Below are 24,319 nucleotides of genomic sequence, written 5' to 3'. Positions count from 1 at the left end.
CTTTCAGTGGTGGAGATGGTTCAGCTTGGGCACTGACTGGACTGTGGTTATGTAGCCCAATACTCAGCAATATCCTGTAATACGCTGTGTGTTTGACATCTTCCTCTTATAGCCAGCATTAAGTTTTTCAGCAATACTGTATGTGTAATAGTAACTCTTCTGTGTGATCATGCAAGTTTTTTTACGAGAGCTTTTCTGGTTTAATGGTTGTCCTTTCTTGGACCCCTTTTGGTAGATACTAACTAATATGTCATTTTAAAGACACTCTGTCTAGCTACCACTATCTGGCCCTCTTCCAAGTTGCTCAGATCCTTTCTCTTGCCATTTCCACATCAACTTTGAGAAGTGTTCAGTGCACTTTTATAGTACATCCCACCCCTAGACAAGATGCAAAAATGTTTCTTACTTTTTATTGAGTTCATATATATATGTGTGTGTGTGTGTGTAAGATTTCTGACAGTTAACATTCATAGTATGTTGTTTATAGTATGGTTGGGTGAGATGATAAAAATATCATATGATTATTTTATCTAATGTTTTAAAACATTTCTATCTCATGATACTGCATACATTTGCAAAGTATTGGTGTAACAAATATCCAGCAGTTTACCCATAATTGTTGTTTTGTGTACTGAACTAGAATGAAAGATACAATGTATTACTCACTCACCATCTATACCGCTTTATCCTGTAAACAGGGGGACCTGGTCACTATCCAAGGAGAGGCACGAGACAGGGTCACCCTGAACAGGGTGCCAATTCATTGCAGGGCACAGACACATATACACACTATCTGCACTTTTGGGAACGCCACTAAGCCTTATCCACAGTACAGTACATGTCTTTGGACTGTGGGAGGAAACCAGAGTACCCGGAGGAAACCTGCCAAGCACGGAGAGAAGATGCAAACTCCGTTCACACAGACACAGATTGCTTAGCGGGAATCGAACCCGGAACCTGGAGGTGCAATGCGACAGTGCTAACCACTTAAAATCCATATATAATTAACTGCATTTAAATTCTGTTTCTAACTGTAAATTAAAAAAAAACACGTGACAAAAAAAAGATGTTGTTACAAAAAGAAATTTATATCGTGGAAAAGATTTCTATTTATAATTCAGTGAAACTCTCCTATATCCTAAATCTATTTCATGTAAAGAATAATTGTTCTATTTACAAAGTATAAATACAGTGTATCTTTTGGTCTAGTTCAGTACACAACAATCATGGGAAAACGGCTGACTTGATATCTGTCCAGAAGATGATCGTCAGCAGCCTCCACAATGGGTGCAAGATACAGAAGGTCACTGCTGAAAGGGCTGTCTGTTTGCAGAGTGCTGTATCAAAGCATAATCATGGAAATTTGACTGAAACGGAAACGTGAAGTAGGAAAAGGTGCACAAACAACTGGAGTCAGAGCATCCAGAGCCACCACAAACAAAAATCTTCAGGGAACGGGTGTTGCATTCCTAGTATCAACCCACTCCGGATCCAGAACCAACATCAGAAGCATTATACTGTGCCTCGGCTAAGGAGACAAAGAACTAGACCACTGCTAAATGGTCCAAATGATTCTTTTTTCAGATGGAAGTCATTGAAATCAAGGTCCACTGGTCTGGATGTTAAAGTCCAGTTTCCACAGTTGATGATGATTTAGGGTGCCATGTCATCTGCTGGTGATGGTCCACTGTGTTTTATCAAGTCCAAAGTCAATGCAGCTGTCTACCAGGAGATTTTAGAGCACTACATCCTTCTTTCTGATCACAAGCTATATGGAGATGATGATTTCTTTTTTTCACCAGGGCCTAGCATCTCTCCACAGTGCCAAAACTGCCACTGTCTTGTTTGCTGGCTATGATATTACTGTGCTTGATTGGCCTCACCTGAACCCCATAAAGAATCTAGGGTTTGTTGTCAAGAGGATGATGAAAAACAATACAGACAAGCTTAAGGCTGTTATCAATAACGCCTCAGCAGTGCCACAGGGTGATCGCCTCCTTGCAGAAATTCATGTTTAAGATACCCAAAAAAGTAGAGTGCATAAATTAACATACATTTTTTAGAATTTGGACATTTCTGTATTGTAAATCCTTTTTTTGATTGATTCTAGGAAATATTCTAATATTTTGAGAAACTGGATTTATGATTTTCATGAGCAGCATGTCATAATTATTCAAATAAAAAAGCTATAAATATTTTACTTAATGTGTAATAGATCTAGAATATGGTTTCATTTTCTAAAAAAAAAAAAGAAGAAGAAAAAAGATATTTCCTTAATATGAAAATATTTTCACAATACTGATATTATACAGACAAATTTCCCAGGTAATGATTTAAATACTGTATGTAGATCAGATTTCTTTTAATACCCATGTCCTATTATAAAGCCAATATTGCTTGTATTAACTTGTTATTGCTAGTTAGAGAATAAGAAAAATACATTTATTATTAATAGCACAAAGTCAACAAGAGATAACTTGAGTGACTTGAATGCCAGAATTTTTTTTAATGATGGCTGTTTGGTCAGTGCTTTTGGATCAATGTTTGTACGTTTCACTTAATTTTACCATGTAACAATTTTCGTTTTTTGTTTAAATGCAAACTTTTTAGAATTATTTTTATTTTCATTAAACCGTAACTACAACTGTAGACTGCTAATCATTATATTAATCAATAAACAAATATGGTGTCTGTCAGCAGTATGCATGATATGCAAATATGTGTTCGCCACATTCCGTTTACTGTCGCACACATTTGAATCTATTTAAATGGAGAACTTTTGTGAATGTCCCTGTGTCGAAGTAGAATGAGACAGCCTCTCCATCGGTGTAGTACAAAGTCATGTGATCTCAGTGACTTGTGGGTGTTGTGCTTACTCACCAAGAAAATGTTTTATGTTTTTTGTTTTTTTTTGCACAATTCTTTGTAAATATTAAAGACTGTAGTGTGTAAAATTTTCAGGAGACCAGCTGTTTATGAAAAACTCAAACCACCCCCTAAGGCATTACCCCAATATGATGCTTGATGTTAAGATTAGAAGCTTTCAAACCATGTTTGATTTTATGTACTGCATTACTGCAAAAAATAGGATTGCATAGAGGCATACATTGGGTCCTACAAATGGTCCTAATGAAATGTCTAGTCAGTTGATATCTTAACAATCTCCATGAAAAACATAATGCACATAATTCATAAAATTTAATTTTATGAAGTCAGACTCAGGAAGTAAATTGTCAAAATCCAGTTATCTATATAAACATCTCTGAAGTGTCACACATACGTGCATTTATACACATTCATTCACATACTGTAGCTGTAGATGTAGAGGAAAAAGTCTGACAAGGCCGTAATAAATGAGGTGGCATAATGAGCCAGTCTGTTCCATACAGATAAAAAATAATCTGCGTTTTCTAGACACCACACAACAAATTTTCATCACACCAGGCCTTTAGCAGAAGAAAGTACATCGATAATTATATTTCAGCTCCATGAAATGCTTTAGTGAGGGATATTTCTCAACCACAGCATAAAAAACTAACAGCTCCTAAAAAGGTTTCGAGTGACTTGAGTTAATATGAGTAAAGTGTAGAAACAAGAACAGTTTAGTGCAAAAGAACTCTTAAAAAATACTCCTAAAACTAAATTTATGTCGATAAGCTGTTTTGTGACAGATTATTGCCAGTTATTTTTGACATGTGTGTCAGATATCGTCCACTATTTTCTTCCAATTAGAACACAAGAACAAAGCAGTCATTTCTGTAGATAAACTGAGTTATTTTGTTCCCACACAAAAGCCATGTTAGATGCGAACTTTTGCACTTACTGTACGCTGAACATCATGATTTCAAGGATGTTGTTAAACCGACCCAGAAGTCAAGGCCCAAAATATGCAACAACTTTGAAGGATTTGGGAAGAATAGAGACAGCTCATACCCTGAGCCACATCTTATCATGCTGGTTCATTCCCTTGCAAAACATCTAAACACTCCCCAACTTAGATAAATAAGATGTGCTCCAATTTTCTGCACTACTTCCCACTGATTTCCATCACACTTCAATTTATTTAAGTTTACAGCAATACTCCACTAAGTTTACCGTCAATGCTTTAATGGACTGCCTCTATGAACATATCATGGGAAACGTTTTCACTTGCTACCCCGTGTGAAACTCTAAACTGTAGATCACACAGTAATTCGATACCATGTACACCAGAGCTGTATTCACTTTCAGGTTTCTCTTTCCTTTTTCATGAATTGAACATAGAATTATTTTTTACGGCAAAAAAAAAAAAAAAGAAGACTGTGTTATGTTGTGTAAATGGCATGATCTGAGTATCTGAGCAAAAGAAATCATAAACGTCACCCAACTTTTAGGTCAACACTCCACTGCTTTACGCACTTTTATCAGAGAAAGTACAAACAAGAGCTCTCTCGGCACAGATTCGGACACAGCTTATAACAGAATTATTTATAATCCATTTCATTGAACTTAACAGGAAGGATCTGGTGGAAAGTGTGTGCCTTGCATTCTAAACACATTTAACCATACCCAAGTGCGCAGTGCAAGCTGGAAGCCAAGTGTCTCACTAAACTCTTGTCCCAGAGGAAGAGGCACAGTAAAATCTTTTAAGGGGTTCTGTTCAGGCAGTCCTTGACGGATTAATGAGTTAAAGTCTATAGAAAGAAAAGACTTGTTTGGAACATTGTCACAGTTGATGCTTTCCAGCTTGAAAATATTCATATATAGCCAATCATCTCCCTGACAGTGAAAAGAAGCATGCTATGGCGCTGATACACTTTTCCAGTCTCGGTATCATTGTGGGAAAACCCTGCAGCTTCTGAATCTTAGCAGTAGTTGTTTTCTACATACCTGTCCTTATCTTACTTAAGTTATCTAAAATTAAGTGGAAATGGGGTTATAAAACTGACAATCAAATGTTCTATTCATGTTGTCTGATCACCATAATCAGCTGTGAAGAAAGGTCAGATTTCAAATAGCAATCAAAACACAGTGCCTCTCATTCATCAGCTGAAGTAATGCAGTGTGATGGTTTCATTAAACAAATGAACCATGACACATCTGGTGTCTGATGCTGCAGAGAGAAAATGAAAAAGAACTACTATCAAGGGATAAATCTGAGGCCATCAGGCCAGTGCACACAAACGGCAATGGAAATTCCAAATGTATATCCAGCACTAGACGCAATTCCTATTAATTTATTCTATTCTCCTTCTTGGTCTGTCTTTTTTGTCAAATCCCATGCATGTTAAGTAGGTATTACTTCTCCGTCACTTCTTTTCCATTGAAGAAAAGGTGATCACCAGTCCTCGCTTGGCATAGAGTGCAATTCGATGTTAGGAGATTGGCTAAGGATTTACACTTTGTCCACTCCAATAAAGTGAGTGAGTTGAGGGGGGGCCTGTCTGGCTAATCAAAAGAAAAAGTGCAGAGCTGAGCAAATGCAGCTCTTTCAATTCCTGGCCAAGAAATGAAAGGATGAAGCGGAGGAGGAAGCTGGGGCACAGTCATTAGTTCCAAGAGAAAGGAGGCTCGTATCCAAATTCGTGTAATGTATAAGAGGTATTAAGTGTTAAGCAGCACTTTGAAACACTTTATATTCTTTATCTAACTGCCTGGTTTATATGCACAATTCATTTTTCTGCTTCATGGTCCAAATTCAAAATTCCTATCATCATATATAAAATATCTTGTCCCCTGATTCTAATTATGACCAACCTGTCTCCTTTAACTAGTTAGCAATATTGATGTCAACCAATTCACAATTATATAAAGTTTAAGCTTTACACAGCTTGACTGGTTGGGCGAGTCCATCAGTTCTGTTTAGCTACAGAAAGCAGATTTTTTAAAAAGCATTTATTTCTGGCATGAATGCATGAATGCTAAAGGTTAGGGTAAAAGTGGTAAATAATAAGAATAAAAATAATAAGTCACATGTCACTTATTAAAGTTTTTTCCAGTCTACAGCCATCACCGAGGTTTTGAGAATGACACAAATATTAGTTTTCACAAAGTCTGCCGCTTCAGTGTTTTTAGATCTATTTGTCAGATGTTACTTCTGTATATTAAAGTATAATTACAAGCAATTTATAAGTGTCAAAGGCTTTTATTGACAATTACATCAAGTTTATGCAGAGTCAATATTTGACCCTTCTTTTTTAATACCTCTACAATTCACCCTGGCATGCTGTCAATCAACTTCTGCTCCACATCCTGATTGATGGCAGCCCATTCTTGCATCAGTTCTTGCAGTTCGTCAGATTTTTTTTTTTTTTTGTCCAACCGCCTCTTGACAACAAGTTCTCAATTAGATTAAGGGCTGAGAATTTTCCTGGCCATGGACACAAAAATTCGATGTTTTGTTCCCCGAACCGCTTAGTCATCACTTTTGCCTTAAGGCAAGGTGCTCCATCATGCTAGAAAAGCATTGTTCATCCCCAAACTGTTCATGGATGGTTGGGAGAAGTTGCTCTCGGGGGAAGTTTTTGTACCATTTTTTATTCATGGCTGTGTGCTTTGGCAAAATTGTAAGTGAACTTGTTTAAGAATGGGGTTGTGTAAGGTTGCTTCCTTGGCTGAGAAGCAACCCCACACATGAATGGATGTAGGATGCTTTACTGTTGGCATGACAGAGAACTGATGGTAGCGCTCACCTTCATACATTTCAACAAGGTCAGCTAAGAAGCCACTTCTCTCCAGGAAAAACATCAGGGACAGACTGATATTCTGCAAAAGGAACAGGGATTGGACTGTAGGGAACTGGGGTAAAGTTATTTTCTCTGATGAATCCCCTTTCCAATTCGGAATCCGGGAAAAAGCTTGTCCAGAAGGGAAAGGTAAGCGCTACCATCAGGTCTTGAAAGGGAAGGGTCAAAACAAATGCAAATATTGACTCTTAATGTAATTTTCAATAAAAGTCTTTGACACTTATAATAGGCGTGTACAGTAATTATATTTTAGTATACTACAGTAACGGCTGACAAAAGATCTAAAAACAATGAAGCAGCAGGCTTTGTGAAGTTTAATATTTATGTCATTCTTAAAACTTTTTGCTGTATACAATTGTTCAACTACAATGTTGAATTGAACTGTAAGGGTACTGAATGAAAAAAAAAAAGTCTAGAGCTAACTTGCTCACAGTTAGTGCAGTATACTAAGTTTGACCATGAGGGATGTTTTTTTTCATCTCAGTCTTTGTGAGTGTGAAAATAACTCCAATAAAAAACTAGAGTTCAAAAAATAACAATTTCAAACACCAGTTTAAAAATAACAAATCACTGGTTTATCTGTTCCTGCAGATTTCACTAAATACACAATTAACAGGTCACCTATATGTTGATAAACTTCAGTCACTGAAGTCAAAACCACTGGCAGGTTTATTACTGTATATGATGATATTTACAGTTATTGTTGTTAAGAAATCATTTAGCAAAACCGAAACACTGTTAAAGCACAATTGAAGTTTAATTTACATTCTGTTATTAAACAAGCCATTTTTTAAAACTTATTTTTCTCTCTACCTTGCCATCCATCTTTCACACTGTGATCTGTGTTGTCTGAGGAGTAACTTAGATCATGGCACGTGCACTTACACTGCTGGATTTCGCCATTGTGTATATGATAAAACCGGTGCAATTAAAAGACTAGATTGAAAAGAATCTACCTAAATTAAGCAGTTAGGAAACATTATTTAGCATAACAAATAAAGTAAATGCCAAGTGAGTATGATGATTCTAACCAAAAACATAACGACAGCTCCAGCACTTTAAATTACCAACACAATTACGGTTAGATAGGATATTTACTGTGTTAAAATTACCAAAGATTTATTTCATGATTATGCTACTCGAGATAAAATGGTGATTACTTTCTTGACCAGAATTCTGCTCATCTGCCTTATGGATAGCTGAAACCCACTTTTTTGTCAGTGGGAAAGTTTTCGATCCCGTACGATATGGCAGTGCCAAGCACAACAAGGGTCCATTACTGTATAATCACAGACCGATTGCAAGAGAACATGGAGACCGGTTTCATTTTACATCAGATCTGATGTCACATGCAAGAGCTCTCTAGTTATGTTTGAGCTTTACTTATGTCAGTATATTACTGCTTTCATTTTCTAACCTGCAACTTTTTCATACCGGTGTAGCACCTGAGCTGCTCATTGCAGTCTGTGCATTAAAATTAAGATTCTGTGAGAAACCATCAAGGTATTTATGTGTTTGAACAAGCCTTCTGTTGACTGTTGTCTGTGGTGGCAGTTATCAGTTTATTGCTTCTGCATTATGTAAATGATTCAGGCAAATTCCCCTCAATGACAGTTTTAGACAGAATGGAAGGTCTGTTTGCTTTATACAAGTCACTGAACAAGCTGCCATACTTACAGTTATGGAATTTGATATAATTAAAATATACTGACTGTTCCTGTATTGCCAACAAAATTGTATTAGTCAGACTTTTCTGATAAGTACACATAAAACACCATGACGCAGAAATGCATGAACATTTGTATGGAGATTTAATATTTTTTTGTTTTTTTGCCTTCAACTTTCCAAAGTAAACTCTACACATACTGTAAAGGGGGGGACTGCTTTCTGCTGTTTGCTATGGCAACACAATAAAGACAGAAAATAGGGCACTATATGGACAAAACGGTTTCGGCCAAACTTTTTGATTATTGAATTCAGGTGATTCAATTAGATGAAGGGCATCCTTAATGCTTTGGCATCACAAGACATCTTGGATAATGTCATGCTTCCAACTTTGTGGCAACAATTTGGGCAAGGCCCTTTCTATTTCAACATGACCGAGCCCCAGTGCAAGTAAAGCAAGGACTATAAAGACATGCATTGATAGGTTTAGTGGTGGAAGATTTTGACTAGGCACACAGAGCCCTGACCTCAACCCCCTTCAAGCACCTTTAGGAATGAACTGGAATGGACATTGTGAGCCAGCCCTTCTCATCCAACATCAGTGCCTGACCTCATAAATGCTCTACAAAATGAATGTACACAAATTCACAAAAGATATTGTATATACAGTATATTTGGATACAATGTCGTTGCAGGTTTGGCCCAATACTTTTGGCCAGATAGTGTACATATTTTTCTTGATTGTCAGTACTTAGCATACAACTATACACTGAATGCACTGAGCTTTCAGTGATTACATAAGGACCAAATTGTAATTTTGATTAATATCTGATTCATTCTACAGCCTTAGGGATGAATCATTAAATAGTTTGGTTCTTGTATAGTACACTTACATCACCATGCAATCTAAATTAAAAAGCTGAAATAGGAAACATAATTAGCTGCAGTCATCTGTGGCTTAAATTTTAAATTTGCCTCATGATTTTATGAGGCGTTGCTGTGCAGTTGTCTGATGATGTTACAAAACATTTTCAAAAATCTCATAACCACGAAAAAAAAAAATACAACAACACAACAGCAGTACCCGCTTAGGAAACCAGCTCAAACATGTGATGTTTACATTCCACCATGCTGTTTTAGTGACTGTCTGTACCAGTGGTACAACCAGCCCACCTCAGATGCACAAGACTTTTTAGCTTATATTTAACAGGATTTTTAGCAGTGTTAAATCATAAAAAAAACATCGACACAAAGCTGGCAGTGATGACAGTTGTGTTTTTCTGCTGGTTCTAATTATAAGACATTTCCTCTCCCTTTGAATTACTTCTGAACATGTTTAAAATTAAAATTGAGTATGTTTAAGAGCATAGTTTAGAGATAAACAAATAGAAAATGATATATAATCCAAAGGATTGTGAGCCAAACACTTAAAATGCTGGAAAACATATTTATCCTATTTTGTCGTATATTTTGTCTCTAAATTTTCCATTGCATTCACGGTTAGTCAGTGCCACAGAGTGATTAAATGTTTTTTTCGGAGCAGTGACTTGTTTTAGGATATTCATGCTGTGACTGTTTCAAGAGCAATACAATGTGATTGGGCGAGCCAGGCTAGACCCTAGAGAACACCCTAGAGAGCATGGAACTGAGCCGTGCTTCTGAGGCATCTGTGGTATGTAGCTGCTCTGAAGGACATAGGGCTGCTTTAGAGACATACACTCACACAGATGCACACACACGCACACACATGCACACACCACAAGTATACAAATGTATATAAATACATACAAATGCTTGCACTGTAAATCAAAGGATATCTGCAAATAAATATATTTACTAGTGCATGTAAATCTGTGCAAGTATATTCTTTCTTAATAACAGAATCCTATCATGACTAAATACTTGTGCTTTTGCACTACAGATGCTCTTGAAATTTTTAGTGTAAAGCAAAGAGGCCCAAAGCACTTCTATCAAAAGTCAGAAAAAAAAGCCTGGGTTTAAATTATCTGTAACAGCCCTTTGGGAAGGAGCAAGTTATTTTGTAACATATTGACAACATATTGTGTTAGATGTATTGGTTATGACTGTTAATTGTTGAAAACTCTTTTATGATGAACATGTTATCCTGCAGTACCTTGAAACTTTATTAAAAAAAAAATTTTTTTTAATCACAGGAATTTAGAGATCTTAATAGTTAATATAGATATCTTAATTCTGTAAAACCCATCATGAGCAAGGATAACAAAAGAAGTTTGTCCAGTTCAGTTCTACTAAGCATATCGTCCACATATTACAGAATATTAAACATAAATGTTTTTGGATATTTTTTTTCTGTTGTATGACATGGTCTCGGTTCCACACCCTAGATATAAGTCTATTAAGTCATTCAAGTATGTTACTTTTGATCACTATTAGTTTTCACAAACACAATTAACAGCTTTAACAACTGACAATTAACCTTTTTACTAAAATATTGATTGAACAAATATTCAGGGTAAAAATATTTAAAAACTTGTTTTTTGAAACTTGAAATTTAGATGTGTGAACAGGAAAATAATTATGTTCTGTTTGATGTCAGAACGTGCCATAGTAACAACATTTTTATGCTTCTAATTGCCATGGCTTTATGCTAAGAGTTATATCTCCTTCTTATTGTTTGGCATGCACTTGACAGCATGTTTTTTTTCCTTCATTTTTATGGGAACAAAGCTTTTTAAGCCGAAGGAACAAAAACCTCAATTTTAAAAATACGCGTGTACAACTGAAATAGGCCATTGATTGATGTGTGAAGCACTTAGTGATGACTAAACAAGATAATCTTACATGCTACAGGGGAAAAAACTGCATAACTGGTCATCTGTTGTGACATTTAGATTGCCTCTTCCTCAAAAGTTCTTGGTCATGTTTACTGTCAATATGTACCAGACTTGCAAGACTAAAAAGAACATTACCACTGCTGCTCACTGCCTCAGAGGGATTACAGTGCCCTCTCCACCTTTGATTAGGGTGATAACAACACGATGGCTTAGTGGTTAGCACTGTCACCTTGCACCTCCACGCTCTGGGTTTGGTTCCCAGCCAGGTTCGATTCCCGCCTCTGTGTGCATGTTCTCCCTGTGCTTGGTGGGTTTCCACCGGGTAATTCGGTTTCCTTTCACGGTCAAAAGACATTAGGCTAATCGGCATTTCCAAATTGCCTGTACGTGTGAGTCTGTCCAATTTGTTCCCTGTCTCATGCCCAAAACCTCATGGAATAGGTGGCAGGCCCCCGCGACCCTGAATACAGGTTAAAGCGGTATAAATGATGAGTGAGTGAAACAGAATAGGCTATCAACACTCTCTCAAACCCAAAACCCTGAACGATTAGAAAAAGAAAATGAAACAAGGAGGCATATGCTGACCTTTTCCCTCCCAGATGGTTTGCTGTCCAGGGTAATGTGACAGATACCTTAGGAAGTAGGAAGTGACTAAGACTAAATTTTGAGTAAAAGGATGGGTAAAAATAAAATAAAGTGGCAGATTGGCTAATTTTCTGTTATCTGCATGCATTTTAACCTGTGATAGACTGGCATGTCATTTTCTCCAGGATTTTGCCCAAAAATAGGATCTGGATCCATCATGACCCTGAGCAAAAGTGGGATGAAAGCCCAAAAATAAACAGCTGTAAAGCTTTTTTTTAATTGCTGGAAAGAGCTGAAGGTGAGTAAGTAACTGAAAATCAACATCAGTGGAGATGTAATTAATTTTTTAAGATGGCCTTGTAGCTCCTGCTGTATCTGTATGTTAGTTAAATGGTCAAATCTGTTATGGTGCCAAACAACGTGTTAGATAGCTGCGTGTGTAATTTCTGTCATCTGAACATTTGCCTGTAAGTGGAAGACTCTGATGGCAGAGGGTATGTTCCGTGTCTGTCGATGATGAGTATATATTTAGTATAAAATGTTCTTCAAAAATATAATATTTTACCTATTAAGAGAAAGCATGTTATCACACAAACATCATGAATGTCTTATGTTTCACATGCAGTGGATACTGTATAAGTCTATACACCTGTGTTAAAAGGTTTTTGTAATGTAGAAAAAATAGATTACAATCAATAATTTCATATTGTTTTAACCTTAAATGTGGCATATACCCTGTAAAAATCTACTGAAAAACAAACTGAAATCCTTTAGGGAAGGGGAAATAAAAATAAAATGAATGTGGCTGCACAAGTTGCCACACACTCTTATACTGTAACTGTGGATAGGGCTGTGTTCAAACTCATGTTAAATAGAAGTCAGTCTGACACACCTGTCATTATTTAAAGTGATTTTGATTAACCGGAAATAAAGTTTGGCACAAAAACAAAACTGCACATCACAAAAGAACACTATAACCACAGTGAAGCATGGTGGTGGCAGCATCATTCTTTGCAGCTGTTTTTTTTAGCTGGAACTGGGGCCTTAGACAAGCTGGAGGGAATTATAAACTGTCCCAAATACCAATGTTGGCACAAAACCTTGATGAAGAGATACTTGATTTTTTTTAGCATGACAACGATCCAAAGCAAAGAAAAAGTTCTGAAATGGTTTATCGCTTTTCGTGAAAATGAGAATTGGTCAGCCTAACACTGAACTCTTACCCAATGTCCTAACACTGAAATCTTACCCAGGAAAATAATGAGTCATCATTTCTACATTGTTAACGTTATTAGCCTACATACTGTATGTCACAGCACACATTATTCATATGGGTACATTTTCACTGCCACAGAACTAAACGGCATCATGTGATGCCAGTCACTTTTGATGTGCAGGATGAAGTACTGTTAGTAAGATAGTTGACAAAGTTGTCTTTAAAAATCCAACAAACAATTATAATGGTTAACATTTAAGCTTTGCAATTAGCATTTATGTTACGCTGAAGAAATTTACTAACTTACACCAATATTTGTTCTATTGAGAAAAAACATTGTTTTTGTAAGTTTTTTACCTATGTGAAATGTAACTCCAAGTTAAAGAATGACTCAGCTGTTTCTTTCTATCATCCAACAGAATTGCACAGTACAGCTCAAAGCCACAGGGCAATTTATTTCTAGTTAGCAACACAACAGCAACACAAAACAAGAGGCTATTATGAGGAAATTGACAAAAATATGACTCTGCTGCACTGTCACTCCTAACTTACTCAGCAAGCTGTTCAGTCAAAAACGTTGGTGTCCTCAACATCCTTTGGATAGTGTAGAACAACAGGTTTACGCAAACAACTGGCAAAAGCAAACAGTTTATTATGTCTGGAAGGGAGTCTTGATCTCCAGATGGGTCCACCATTTCAGACTATTGCTCTCGTGATTCCAGGCACAGCAAATCAAAAAACACTGCCACATCTTCAATTGATCTTATCTGGTAGAGGTTAATGAGTGCTGAAATTTTCCAAACATGGTCTGTTCTACAACTAACATAAAACATCCATCCATAATTAGGTAGGCTTAGTATAGGGAACCATAAAGGTATGGGGTACAGTATCCAGCATCAGCCATTCTCTCTCAGGATATATTTACATTTAGCAGACACCCTTATCCAGAGTGACTTACTTAAAAAAAAAAAACAATATACATTTGAGGGTTAAGATCCTTGCTCAAGGGGCCAGGAGTGGTAACTTGGCAGTTGTGGGGTTTGAACCTGGGACCTTCTGTACCATGGGCCAATGCCTTAACCACTGAGCTACCCCTTCAAGTTTGGGAATCAAAAGGACAAAGGACACTGAGTATCACCTAGTAACTGAAACACTAAAAATTTTACCTTAGGTCTCTAATATATATGTAAATACACAGTGATGGTGGGAATGACAACATGAACATAACCAGAAAACCTCTACAAGCTGTGTGGTTATCCAGTACCTCCATTCTCAGAAAAATAAACATTGTGTTGATTTATGATATTTCTCCCAGACAAGATTAAAGGCACCATAAATCTGAAATAAAGTGATGACATTATAGTATTAAATTACAGTTAACACTTTAGTCAGCATTATTTGTCCCAGCCACATACTGTGCTTATTGCAAAGGAAAAACCAGGTGAATGAATAAAGCTAGTTTACACAACTGTTTAGGATCTATCATGACAAAGCACTTCCATTAGCAAATTTCTGCCTTCTATTAGGTCTCTGTTTCAGCAACCTGATCTACCTGATCAACTCATCTAGTTCAACCTGTCCTATTACTACCTCTAGAGAGATGAATAGCTTATGGGATCAGACTTTGTCAAGGGAGATAGGCTCGTCAGATTCAGTGACTTGCCGGGACTCCCTTGCTACAGTGTGATTTGGGTTAAGGAACAGATTGCTCTTCTTATCAATGGTAAGATTTTAACTCAGAAATATACAATGACATAAATGTTAATACAATGACATAATAATTTATGTTATTGTTGAATATTCTTGAGTTATACTTCTGTGAACATCATTCAAGTTAATGTGCTTTTCAGATGTTTACCTTATTCTGATCAGTCCAGTACAAGAAGAAGCCTTTAGGGTCAACCCTTAGTGTCACAGGAGTCACGGTGGTAGAGTCCTGTAAGCACAGAGAGACAAACAGAAAGTTTAAAGACTGTATTAGATTACAACCCGACAGGGATTGGTTTAATAGTAATGATAAAATTATGAAAAAATTATGTCACCCTCACTCTTTTTTATGAAATACCTTCAAGGAATTTAATTTAATGAGCAGACTAATATTTTTTTTAAAGGGTGAGCTAAAGGCCTCACTGGAGTTTGTATTGGAGTCTATGACAGGCACATATCATGGTACCATAAAATATTAGAGTCAATTATGTTTTCATATGCAATTTTAGGCAATGCAATAATTGCCTCATTTACAGTACTTGAAAAATAAAGTGGATGTGAAATGTTTGGTTTGGGAGGACATACAGTTTTGATTCCACAGAAGGAACCATGCTTTGAATGAAATAAACCACCCCAGTAGGAACTTTGTCATGTGCAAGCCTATAAATAAAAAAAACATCAGAGCTGAGACTGCACATTATAACATACCACATAGCTGTGCCAGTGAATCTTAAAGCTCCATTATCTAGCAACCAAAGACATCACTGAATACTTGTATTGAAAAAATAACCACTTCTTATCATTTCTGTCCCAGATTAAGCACTAATGATCAGCTACAGACAATTTAATGTGGATGTTTGGATCTCTGACACAGAAAAACTAGAAGGTGATCAAAAATAGTTTAAAATAGTGAGCGGATATTGTTCAAATTTTATTTAACTGAGAATACTGCCTATAAAAACTGCTCTGTGGGTGTTTTTTTATTTATTAAAAAAACTTTATTACCTGTAGATGGGGCTAGACTGCTATTTTGAGGCTAACATGGTTTTGATTAAATGATTCCACCACTCCATAAAAAACCGGCGAAGAAGTGCACTGACGTTTACTGGTACTTTCAAAACACCAGACTAAGTAAGCCGGCTAGATTAGCAAATCAATCCTTTTTTTATTTTATTTTAATTTCCTGCATTATAACACAGATAACAAAGCTCGGGTGTAGCCTTCCTACAACAGACTGAATGATTCTATTTCTGGTAACAAGGTTCAGTTACACACATCCGTAATGACACGGGGGAGGGAGAGATAAAGTTGGCGACGGAGCAAGTGTCGAGTTAACTGATCCTTGTGATACAGTGCGGGAATTCAAAGAAGCGAGCTGCAGTTGTTTTTGCTAGAGGGGTTTCAATATGTAGACAGTTATATAGGAAATCAATCTCTCTATCTGAAAACAGAGCACTAGCTAATTAGAAGGGCCGTTTCGTATCGGGGAGGCACTGAATAGCCAAAGCCCCAGAGACAATGTGTCATAGTGCAATGAACAATCGTGCTCTTGGGAACAGGCTGGAAGGGATGTACAGTATAGGCCAATTATTAACGTCCTCTGATTATGATGCACATTGAGTGCCATGGTGTCAGATGCAGTTCATATTCTAAGCTAAAACTGACTGTTCTGGCTAAGAAAACTGCAAAAAAAAAAAAAAAAAAACACACTCCTATTAGGTTCTTTAATACAGTAATCTAACTATCATAATTGACAACAAGCAATTGTCCAAATATCAAACACCAACAATCATTTTATGTGGTACAATCAACTGAACATGTGATACTACCGTAAAAATCTAGTAAAAGCAAACATTAAAAAAAAAATGTGGCTGGTGAAAAGGAAAGGAGTAAAAAGTGCATTGGACAAATGTTCGACAGAGAGGAAATTTTGGACAAAGCTGCTGGATGTGTAGTTTAGACTGGCACTGTAGGAGGGCCCACGCCCAGATGCATACTGGGAAAACAGGGGAAAGAGTGCCAAGGCTCAGAACAGGGCAACGCAGCTCCACCACCCGAGCTCCACAGGCTGATGGATGGCTCTACGCACACATGGACAGCTTTACACACACTTGCGTGCACACACACACACACAAAAATCCAGGAAAGGACAGTGGGAAAGAACAACGTACAACTTCCTTGTGCTGTTTTGATGAATCCCTGCTGAATGATTTATTTTTACACAGGAAATGTAAAAAAAAAAATACATTAAAAATATAAAAACCCATACAATTTGAAATACTTTTAGTAATCAATGAGTATTTGAATTATATTATAAATTTGAATTCAAATTTGAGTTGGTAACTAACAATGAAGATAATAAAAATGTAAAATATGTCTTTTAATGAACTTTTCTGATGAAGCAAAAACTAAAACCAAGGAAAATCAAAGTAGCAGCAATACAATACAATTATTAACTTAAAATTAAAGATGGCAGAGGGCAGTTATGTAAGTTGCCCTCTGCTACAATACACACATAAGTATGTGTGTATGCCTATGTGTGTATTGCTGTGAGCTGAAAAAAAGTGGAGACCACAACAGCCAGAGAAAGAGCAAACACACGTGCAGCAGCTGAAGACAGAGAAGAGTGAAACAGCGTGAGACAGAGAAGGTGCGTGCAGCGCTGAAAAGCCAGTAATATTTTGTGAGGGTGAATTTCACTTAAAAGGGTTGATTAAGGAAAACTAGAAATATAAATCTAACTCACAGCAACACACATTCACTAATTATACACCTCTTCAGGTGTGAATTCTTTCTAACTAACTTGACTCTTATGACAGTCACAAAGCGTTCATGCACCAACAGCACAAAGTTCTGATTCGAGCAGCTGTTTTGCTCAAATTACCAGCGAAATATTCCCACACTTGGGAGATTACTGCTCGTGAGGGTGTTTGCCATCACACTATTACTCATTTCACTCCAGTAAGCTGCAACTCATGTAGGTGTTAGAGTGTACACTGGTTTCAAGGAGACTGACAAAGAACAACACCACAGCACAGCCATTAATTGAGGACTTTCTTGATAATGCAACCTCTTCCAATCCTTACTTCTTAAAGGTTCTGCTGCTAACGTCTTGGTCCTGGATACCACAATCACCTTCAGCGGTCTTATAAAGTCTGTGCCTCAACGTGTCAGCTATTTTGGCAGAATAAGGTGGACCTACTTACTGGATAATTACTGAAGTGATTAATATGTTTCAGCTGGCAACAAGTTATTAAACCCAAACATCTCATTTCTTAAACAACTGTGTCAGATATTTCCTGTGAGCGTGGCAAAGAAGTTACTCTGTTTCCTTACTGCCGCGCATCAAGCAAAGACAATAACTAGGGAGATTGCTAAAACTATCTAAATTGGGTTAATAAGTGTCTAAAATGAGAGCATTTTCACATGTACAATGCAAAGAGAACTCAAGGGATTGGGACTTAACAGCTGTGTAGTCCTAAAAAAATTTGGTAGTTGGAATAAAGAATGAACTGTGAAGCAAAAAAAAAAAAAGGTCAAGTGATCTGATGAGTCCAGATTTACCCTGTTCCAAAGTGATCCGGATAAGAAGAGAGGTGGATGAAATGATCTACCAATTATGCCTAGTGTCTACGATACAAGTCTATGGAGGTAGCGTTAGGATCTGGGCTTGCTTCAGTTGGTCAGGTTTGGGTTCAGCAATGTTATGTGCTTAAGAAAAATGTCAGAACTACACAGAAAGACCAGGTTTTTACATCAATGGATTTTTTTTCCCCCTGATGACGGTGTATTCTAAGATGACAATGCCAGTATTCATCTGGCTCAAATTGTGAGAAAGTGGGTTATTAAGCATGAGACAACATTTTCACATAGGGATTGGGCACCAGACCTTAACCCCACTGAAAATATTTAGAAGATCTTAGAGAGAAATGAATGCAACTCAAATAATGAGTCGTAATAAATATTGTGACATTGCATAAGCTTATCGAAACAATGACATGGTGAAGGCATGCCATAAACAAAGCAAATAGTGGTGAAAGTAAATATCAGAGTGTGAATTTTTTTGGCCATCCAATGTGTAATTGTGTCATTGCACCATTGGCCATGAAATGTATAAGCAATATCACATGGGAGGGAGTGCTGTGTGATGAACATCAGCATGGCTGTGATGTGGTTGTAGACATGAGGGTGCAGCCTGAGCTGATATTTAGCACAAAATCACTCGAGGGTTCGCACAGTTGCCTCCCACCTGCAGGGCTGAGTATTTAAATCTTGCTCCCAGTATATGTGCATGAAGTTTGCATATTCATCCCATGCTTGTTGTGTTTTCCTCCAGGTAGTCAGGTTTCATAAACCAGCTTACACAAACCAGCTCTGAACAATTTCAGTACTAATAAAAGATGAACAATTTAGTTTCACTTGGGTTGCCTTTTTGTTCTCCACTTTTTTATCATATTTCTTTAAAAACAAAAGAATTATGCTTTTCATATATTGAGACATCAATCCATTTGGCTTACATGCTGTGCACAAAGCTGCATATCTCTGCTGGTCCTTTACTGTAAGTGCCTTGGCATAAGAAACACACCTACTCTACATCTAAAACTGTACAAAAATTAGCAGCAAGACTGGATGCTGTATGAATGTTACCCCTATTAAGAGATTACAGTGAAAATTCCATAGGTTGTACCCGACAGCATACATCAATAGTGACTTCCTCTCAACTCAATTTTGTTTGAGGCTGTGCCCTTATTAATGTCCTCCTACACAATCAAAATCTATAGTCACGAGACAATGCTGCCAAATTAAGTGTGTAAGTGACACAATGCTGCATCTCCATCTCTTTATCTCCAGTTCGCCATGATTTGCTAAATAGCCTGAGTTTACAGAGCGTCGCAGATACTGGCCTCGTATGATCGTCCATTACATACTGTGAGATAAAAAATGTGCAAGCTAAGCAAACAAATCATGACGGATTAGTTTGCGACTGGATAGTAATTCACATTCAGTACACGGTGAACTTGAACAATCAGTCATCGACAGAGAAAAAACTTGTAGGATTAGTCTGATTTATGTTCACCTTGGGAACATGTGATGGGAAAGGTCATTCTGTTCACTTAAACATTAAAATACAAGCCAGTCCTCTGAATGTGTTTCTCGGCATAGGCTAGAAGAAATGTTCCTGTAACCCTGACTTTAACGCCCAGGCTAATGCAACAAACCGATCTGTTAATCTCCAATTTACAGCACATTGATTTTGATTTTAAAATGTTACAGTGCCAAATACAAGTGGTTACAAAATATTAAAACACTTCTCATTTTTCGATTCCCAATCCAGATGTTCACGTTTTGTAAAATGAGACATCCCAGTGGGCACAGGTAGGACTGCAGGAGACCTGTTGGTGAGACATTAAAACTCTAAGCATCCCAAAAGTCCTCATACTCAATAGCTCATTTTGGTGGAGATGACATAAGGACCTCTCATGAAGCTGAGCCTTCTACAGACGCGACTCGAATATACAAACAAAAAAAATATACAAAAACTTAATGCATGCCTTCCAGTTACTGACCAGCATCAGACCAACTTGTAGATACTTAGATAAACAATTCTACGTTTATTGCCTACAATGCATATCGCCTTGTACTCCTAGATTCTTGGATTGTAAACACTCTGATTGCGTAAAAAGCCGACACAGAGCAGCAGCACGCACGCTTCGGAGTTTAACTATCAGTTGCAACAGATGACACCGCATCCACTATTCCTCCCCTGAGCATTAATCAAGGTTTAATACTTACATCCTCCCATTTCATGAATTTGTTCCCTTTCCTCAAACTCTCCGGTACGGCCACAGGCTTGAGCTGGAGCGCATGAACTCCCGGCTGTGGCCCCGCCATCTGAGCGCGCCGATTCTCACAGCAATGGCACTACTGACAATTTCCCGTCCACTGGAAAAAAACAAAAACTCTAAAGGCATTTAAAAAAAAAAGAAGTGGATTTAAGTGCCAGTCCGTAGGAAACTACAGCGCGTTAGTGTCCATACTTCATCCGCTCTGCGCGCTTTAGTTGTGCTCCTGGACGGGAGTGGGAGAGGATGGTGGTTCACACGCTGTCCCGCTGTTTCGGACTGCAGCAAACTAAAGCATTATACTGTTGAGAGAGTGCGCGCGCCTCCATTTATGAAGCGTGAAGGCTCGCGCGCTCTGAGATGTGGCGCCGCCCCGCGTGTGAACACGCGCATCCTGGTCACGCAGGTATCCACGCATATCCAGATTCTCAAACCGAAAAATCAATGTTATTCAAAAATGTATGATTTCACTGTCAAAGTGTTACACACATAGATATATGCTGCTATTTCTTTATTATATGGAAGTTTTTATTTTTTTCTACTGTATTTGTAGCCGAATATTAACAACAGTTCCTATTTCTTAAAAGCCAGGAACCACGCAAAAGATCCACTGCCCAAATAATACCTGCTGGTGGTTCTCAAGCTCTCTGCAATTATAATGCAAACCTACTACACGTCCTTGGCTATATATTTGTAAAATATTGTCAATTAAGTGTCATTTTAAATGCAATTCATTTCATGTTCCTCATGCTTGCTTTCTTACATCATGATTACATTTTTGTATATACATACACTACATGGACAAAAGTATTTGGCCAAACCTGCAATAACACTGTCTCCAAACACATGTCCTCCAATATGAAGTTGGCCCCCCTTTTACAGTCTGTCCACAATATTTTGTTTTTGTGGGAATTCATGCCCATTCATTCTATAGTGCATTTATGAAGTCAGGCACTAATGTTGAATGAGAAGGTCTGACTCACTATCTCTGTTTCGGTTCATCCCAAAGGTGCTTGATGGGATTGAGATCAGGGCTCTGCGCGGGCCACACAAGTTCCTCCACACTGAACATATCAAACCATGTCTTTATAGTCTTGCTTTGTGCACTAGGGCACAGTCATGTTGAAATAAAAAATTGCCTTACCCAAACTTGCCACAAAACTGGAGGCATAGAATTGTCCAAGATGTCTATGAAGCATTAAGATTGCCCTTCACTGGGGAGGGAGGGGGCCTGTTTAAAAAACCTGAAATTAATAATTAACAGGTTTAAACAAATACTTTTGATTTATTTATTTATTTATTTATTTGTTAATATCAGGGCTACATGGATGGATTTTTTCTTAGTAGCAGGTCTAAGAAGGGGGATCATATGGCCCACAAAACTTGATAAAATGTTAGTGAGGCCAAAGGATTTCCCTATAATACATTTACTAAGATGTGATTGGCATTTATTGTTTAATTGTTATAACTATTATTTCTTTAAATGTTACATGTAAGTACAGTTATAACAATTATTAAGGTCAAATACAGCAGTCATGGATTATTGTGGCATCACAACTGTCAGAGTTAAAATAGCGCACTTTGTCTTTCTCAGAATCAAATTAACATATTATACTCTCCCTTCTCCGAAAGAAATTTTATTGAAATGTTGCCTTTGCTTTATAATTGACTTAAACCTCAGTGTCAAGACCTCCAATGGATTATTCCAGCTTTGATAGATAATCAATAAAAGCAATCCTTTAAACAAAGTTTCATTATTTTTATACATCCTTTTTTATATATCCTTGAAGCCATGAAAAACATCAGAAGTCTTCAGTTGTTATAATTGCAAAGCATATAATAATTGTGAGCTAGAATTATTTTCTGTATGAAGTTTAAAATGTTCTGTCACTGTGTGTTTCCTCCAGGCTATCTGCCTTTTCTCTCTCCCCATCACCATGTTGATGTAAAAGGTCAATTAAATTGCCTTATATATATATATATATATATATATATATATTCTTGCCCACTCGAGGTACAGTATATGAAGATAAGTGAGTAGCATATTATAAGTAAATTACATGGAGAAATAGCCAGGCAAATAGGAAGAAGTCATGGAATCCATTACATATAGAACACAAATCGAACATGAAAAAAAACGTTTATCTTAAAAGTGATTGCATATGGTGTAGTATATGGAATGTGCTATTTTATATGGTATTTCTCTTTTAAGGAATGGTTACTGCATTTTCTCATAATCTAGACTCCAGTGACCCTTGCATGAACCCTATTATGTAACTTATGAAATGAATTATCGCCCTCTACTGTTTAACTATTGCCAATGCATAGTAGTTGTTTATGCATTATAATCTGACAAATATATATAACAGATAAACAAGTGAATAGACAGATACAAAATATAGTTTAAGACTACTGGAAGCAAAAAAATATTTTGGTGATAGGAAAACAGTATTTTGATTGATTGATTGATTGATTGATTGATTGATTAAAAAACTTTCAGTAAAGAAAAATCTGAACAGTGCAAACTCTACATCTCCAATTTCCTCAGTCGGTAAAGATGAAGGCAGAAGGAATTGTGTAATTAGAAATTAAAAATTAAATCTGAATAGAGAATTTGAAATGTATTATTGTTTTAATTGAACCATAGCATCTGAAATAGAATTTCCAACTTAATTTTAATGTTTTCACTAAATTTAATTAAAAAAGAGTTAATAAATTTTTTTTTATCGTGTCACTAGAAATTTAAAATTAAATCTGAATACAGAATTTGAAATGTATTATTGTTTTAATTGAACCATAGCATCTGAAATAGAATTTTCAAATAAATTTTAATGTTTTCACTAAATTTGATTAAAAAAGAGTTATTAAAAAACCGTGTCACTAGAAATTAAAATTTAAATCTGAATACAGAATTTGAAGAGTATTATTTTTTTAATTGAACCATAGCATCTGAAATAGAAAAATGTTTTTTAATAAATTTAGTTTAAAAAAGAGTTAATTAAAAAAAATCTGATAAAAAAAATATATATACATATATATTGTTTGCAATACACTAAATTCAGTTTCAGCTTTAAATTAAATGTCAGATTTTGAAAATTTTCAACATAAAAAGATTTAATAAAAATTCTAATGGCCTTACTCTAACTTCATAGCGGAACACTTACAGTATATTTGGCAGCTATAATCTGCTCAGTGGAAATATTCTGTCCCATGTGGCTGCCTCAGTGTCAGGACTCATGGGTAAAAAAACGCATGGTGTGGAGCATTTACATGTTCCAATTTAAGCAGTGGCCTTTATCAAAGGGTGAGGATTTAGTGTATGTGAATCGAAAACAGCAAAGTTACATCACATGGATAACTATGCTTGCTCACTAAAGCGTGCTCTAACAGAGTGCATTACCCTTGGTTACACACTAGAGGGCGGTAGTTTACTTTATTTTAAAGCTACTTATACATGGCAGCGCTAATGCTAGGGTCACCATCTGTAAAGCCATATAGGAGGGTTGGAGACTTGCTAGTTCAGTTGTATAATAGTCTGCTAGTTTATATATCTATTACATATAGCTTGTGGTAGCTATTTAAATAGAATTTATACAATACAATTTATACCTCTTATAGCAACAGGCTTCCAGGTTTGACCCTTACAGGAGACGAGGGTAGCGGTGTATCCCAGGTTACTGTTACCATGTAGACACACACTCAGTCACACCTTGGGGCACACGTTTATCTTAGACATCTTTTACCAACTGGCATGTTTATGAG

At 36.7% G+C, this 24,319-nt stretch overlaps 1 protein-coding gene across 5 annotated transcripts in view; it reads right to left on the bottom strand.

The window, feature by feature from the left end:
* The window catches only part of LOC128514699 (1-phosphatidylinositol 4,5-bisphosphate phosphodiesterase beta-1), a 106,122-nt gene extending 85,281 nt beyond the window's left edge, over positions 1 to 20,841 (bottom strand). For all 5 annotated transcript variants that reach the window (XM_053488515.1, XM_053488516.1, XM_053488517.1 and 2 more), the window contains exons 1-2: positions 20,508 to 20,841; positions 14,866 to 14,943 (exon numbers count right to left, since the gene is read on the bottom strand). In XM_053488515.1, the coding sequence (XP_053344490.1) occupies positions 14,866 to 14,943; positions 20,508 to 20,606 (177 nt within the window). In that variant the 5' untranslated portion in view covers positions 20,607 to 20,841. The remainder of the gene's footprint in view (positions 1 to 14,865; positions 14,944 to 20,507) is intronic.
* Between the last annotated feature and the right edge of the window lie 3,478 nt (positions 20,842 to 24,319).

This window comes from Clarias gariepinus, chromosome 27 (assembly GCF_024256425.1).
Source record: "Clarias gariepinus isolate MV-2021 ecotype Netherlands chromosome 27, CGAR_prim_01v2, whole genome shotgun sequence".
NCBI lineage: Eukaryota > Metazoa > Chordata > Actinopteri > Siluriformes > Clariidae > Clarias > Clarias gariepinus.
Note: the sequence above shows the minus strand (reverse complement) of the source record. Positions and strands in the feature narration are given on the sequence as shown.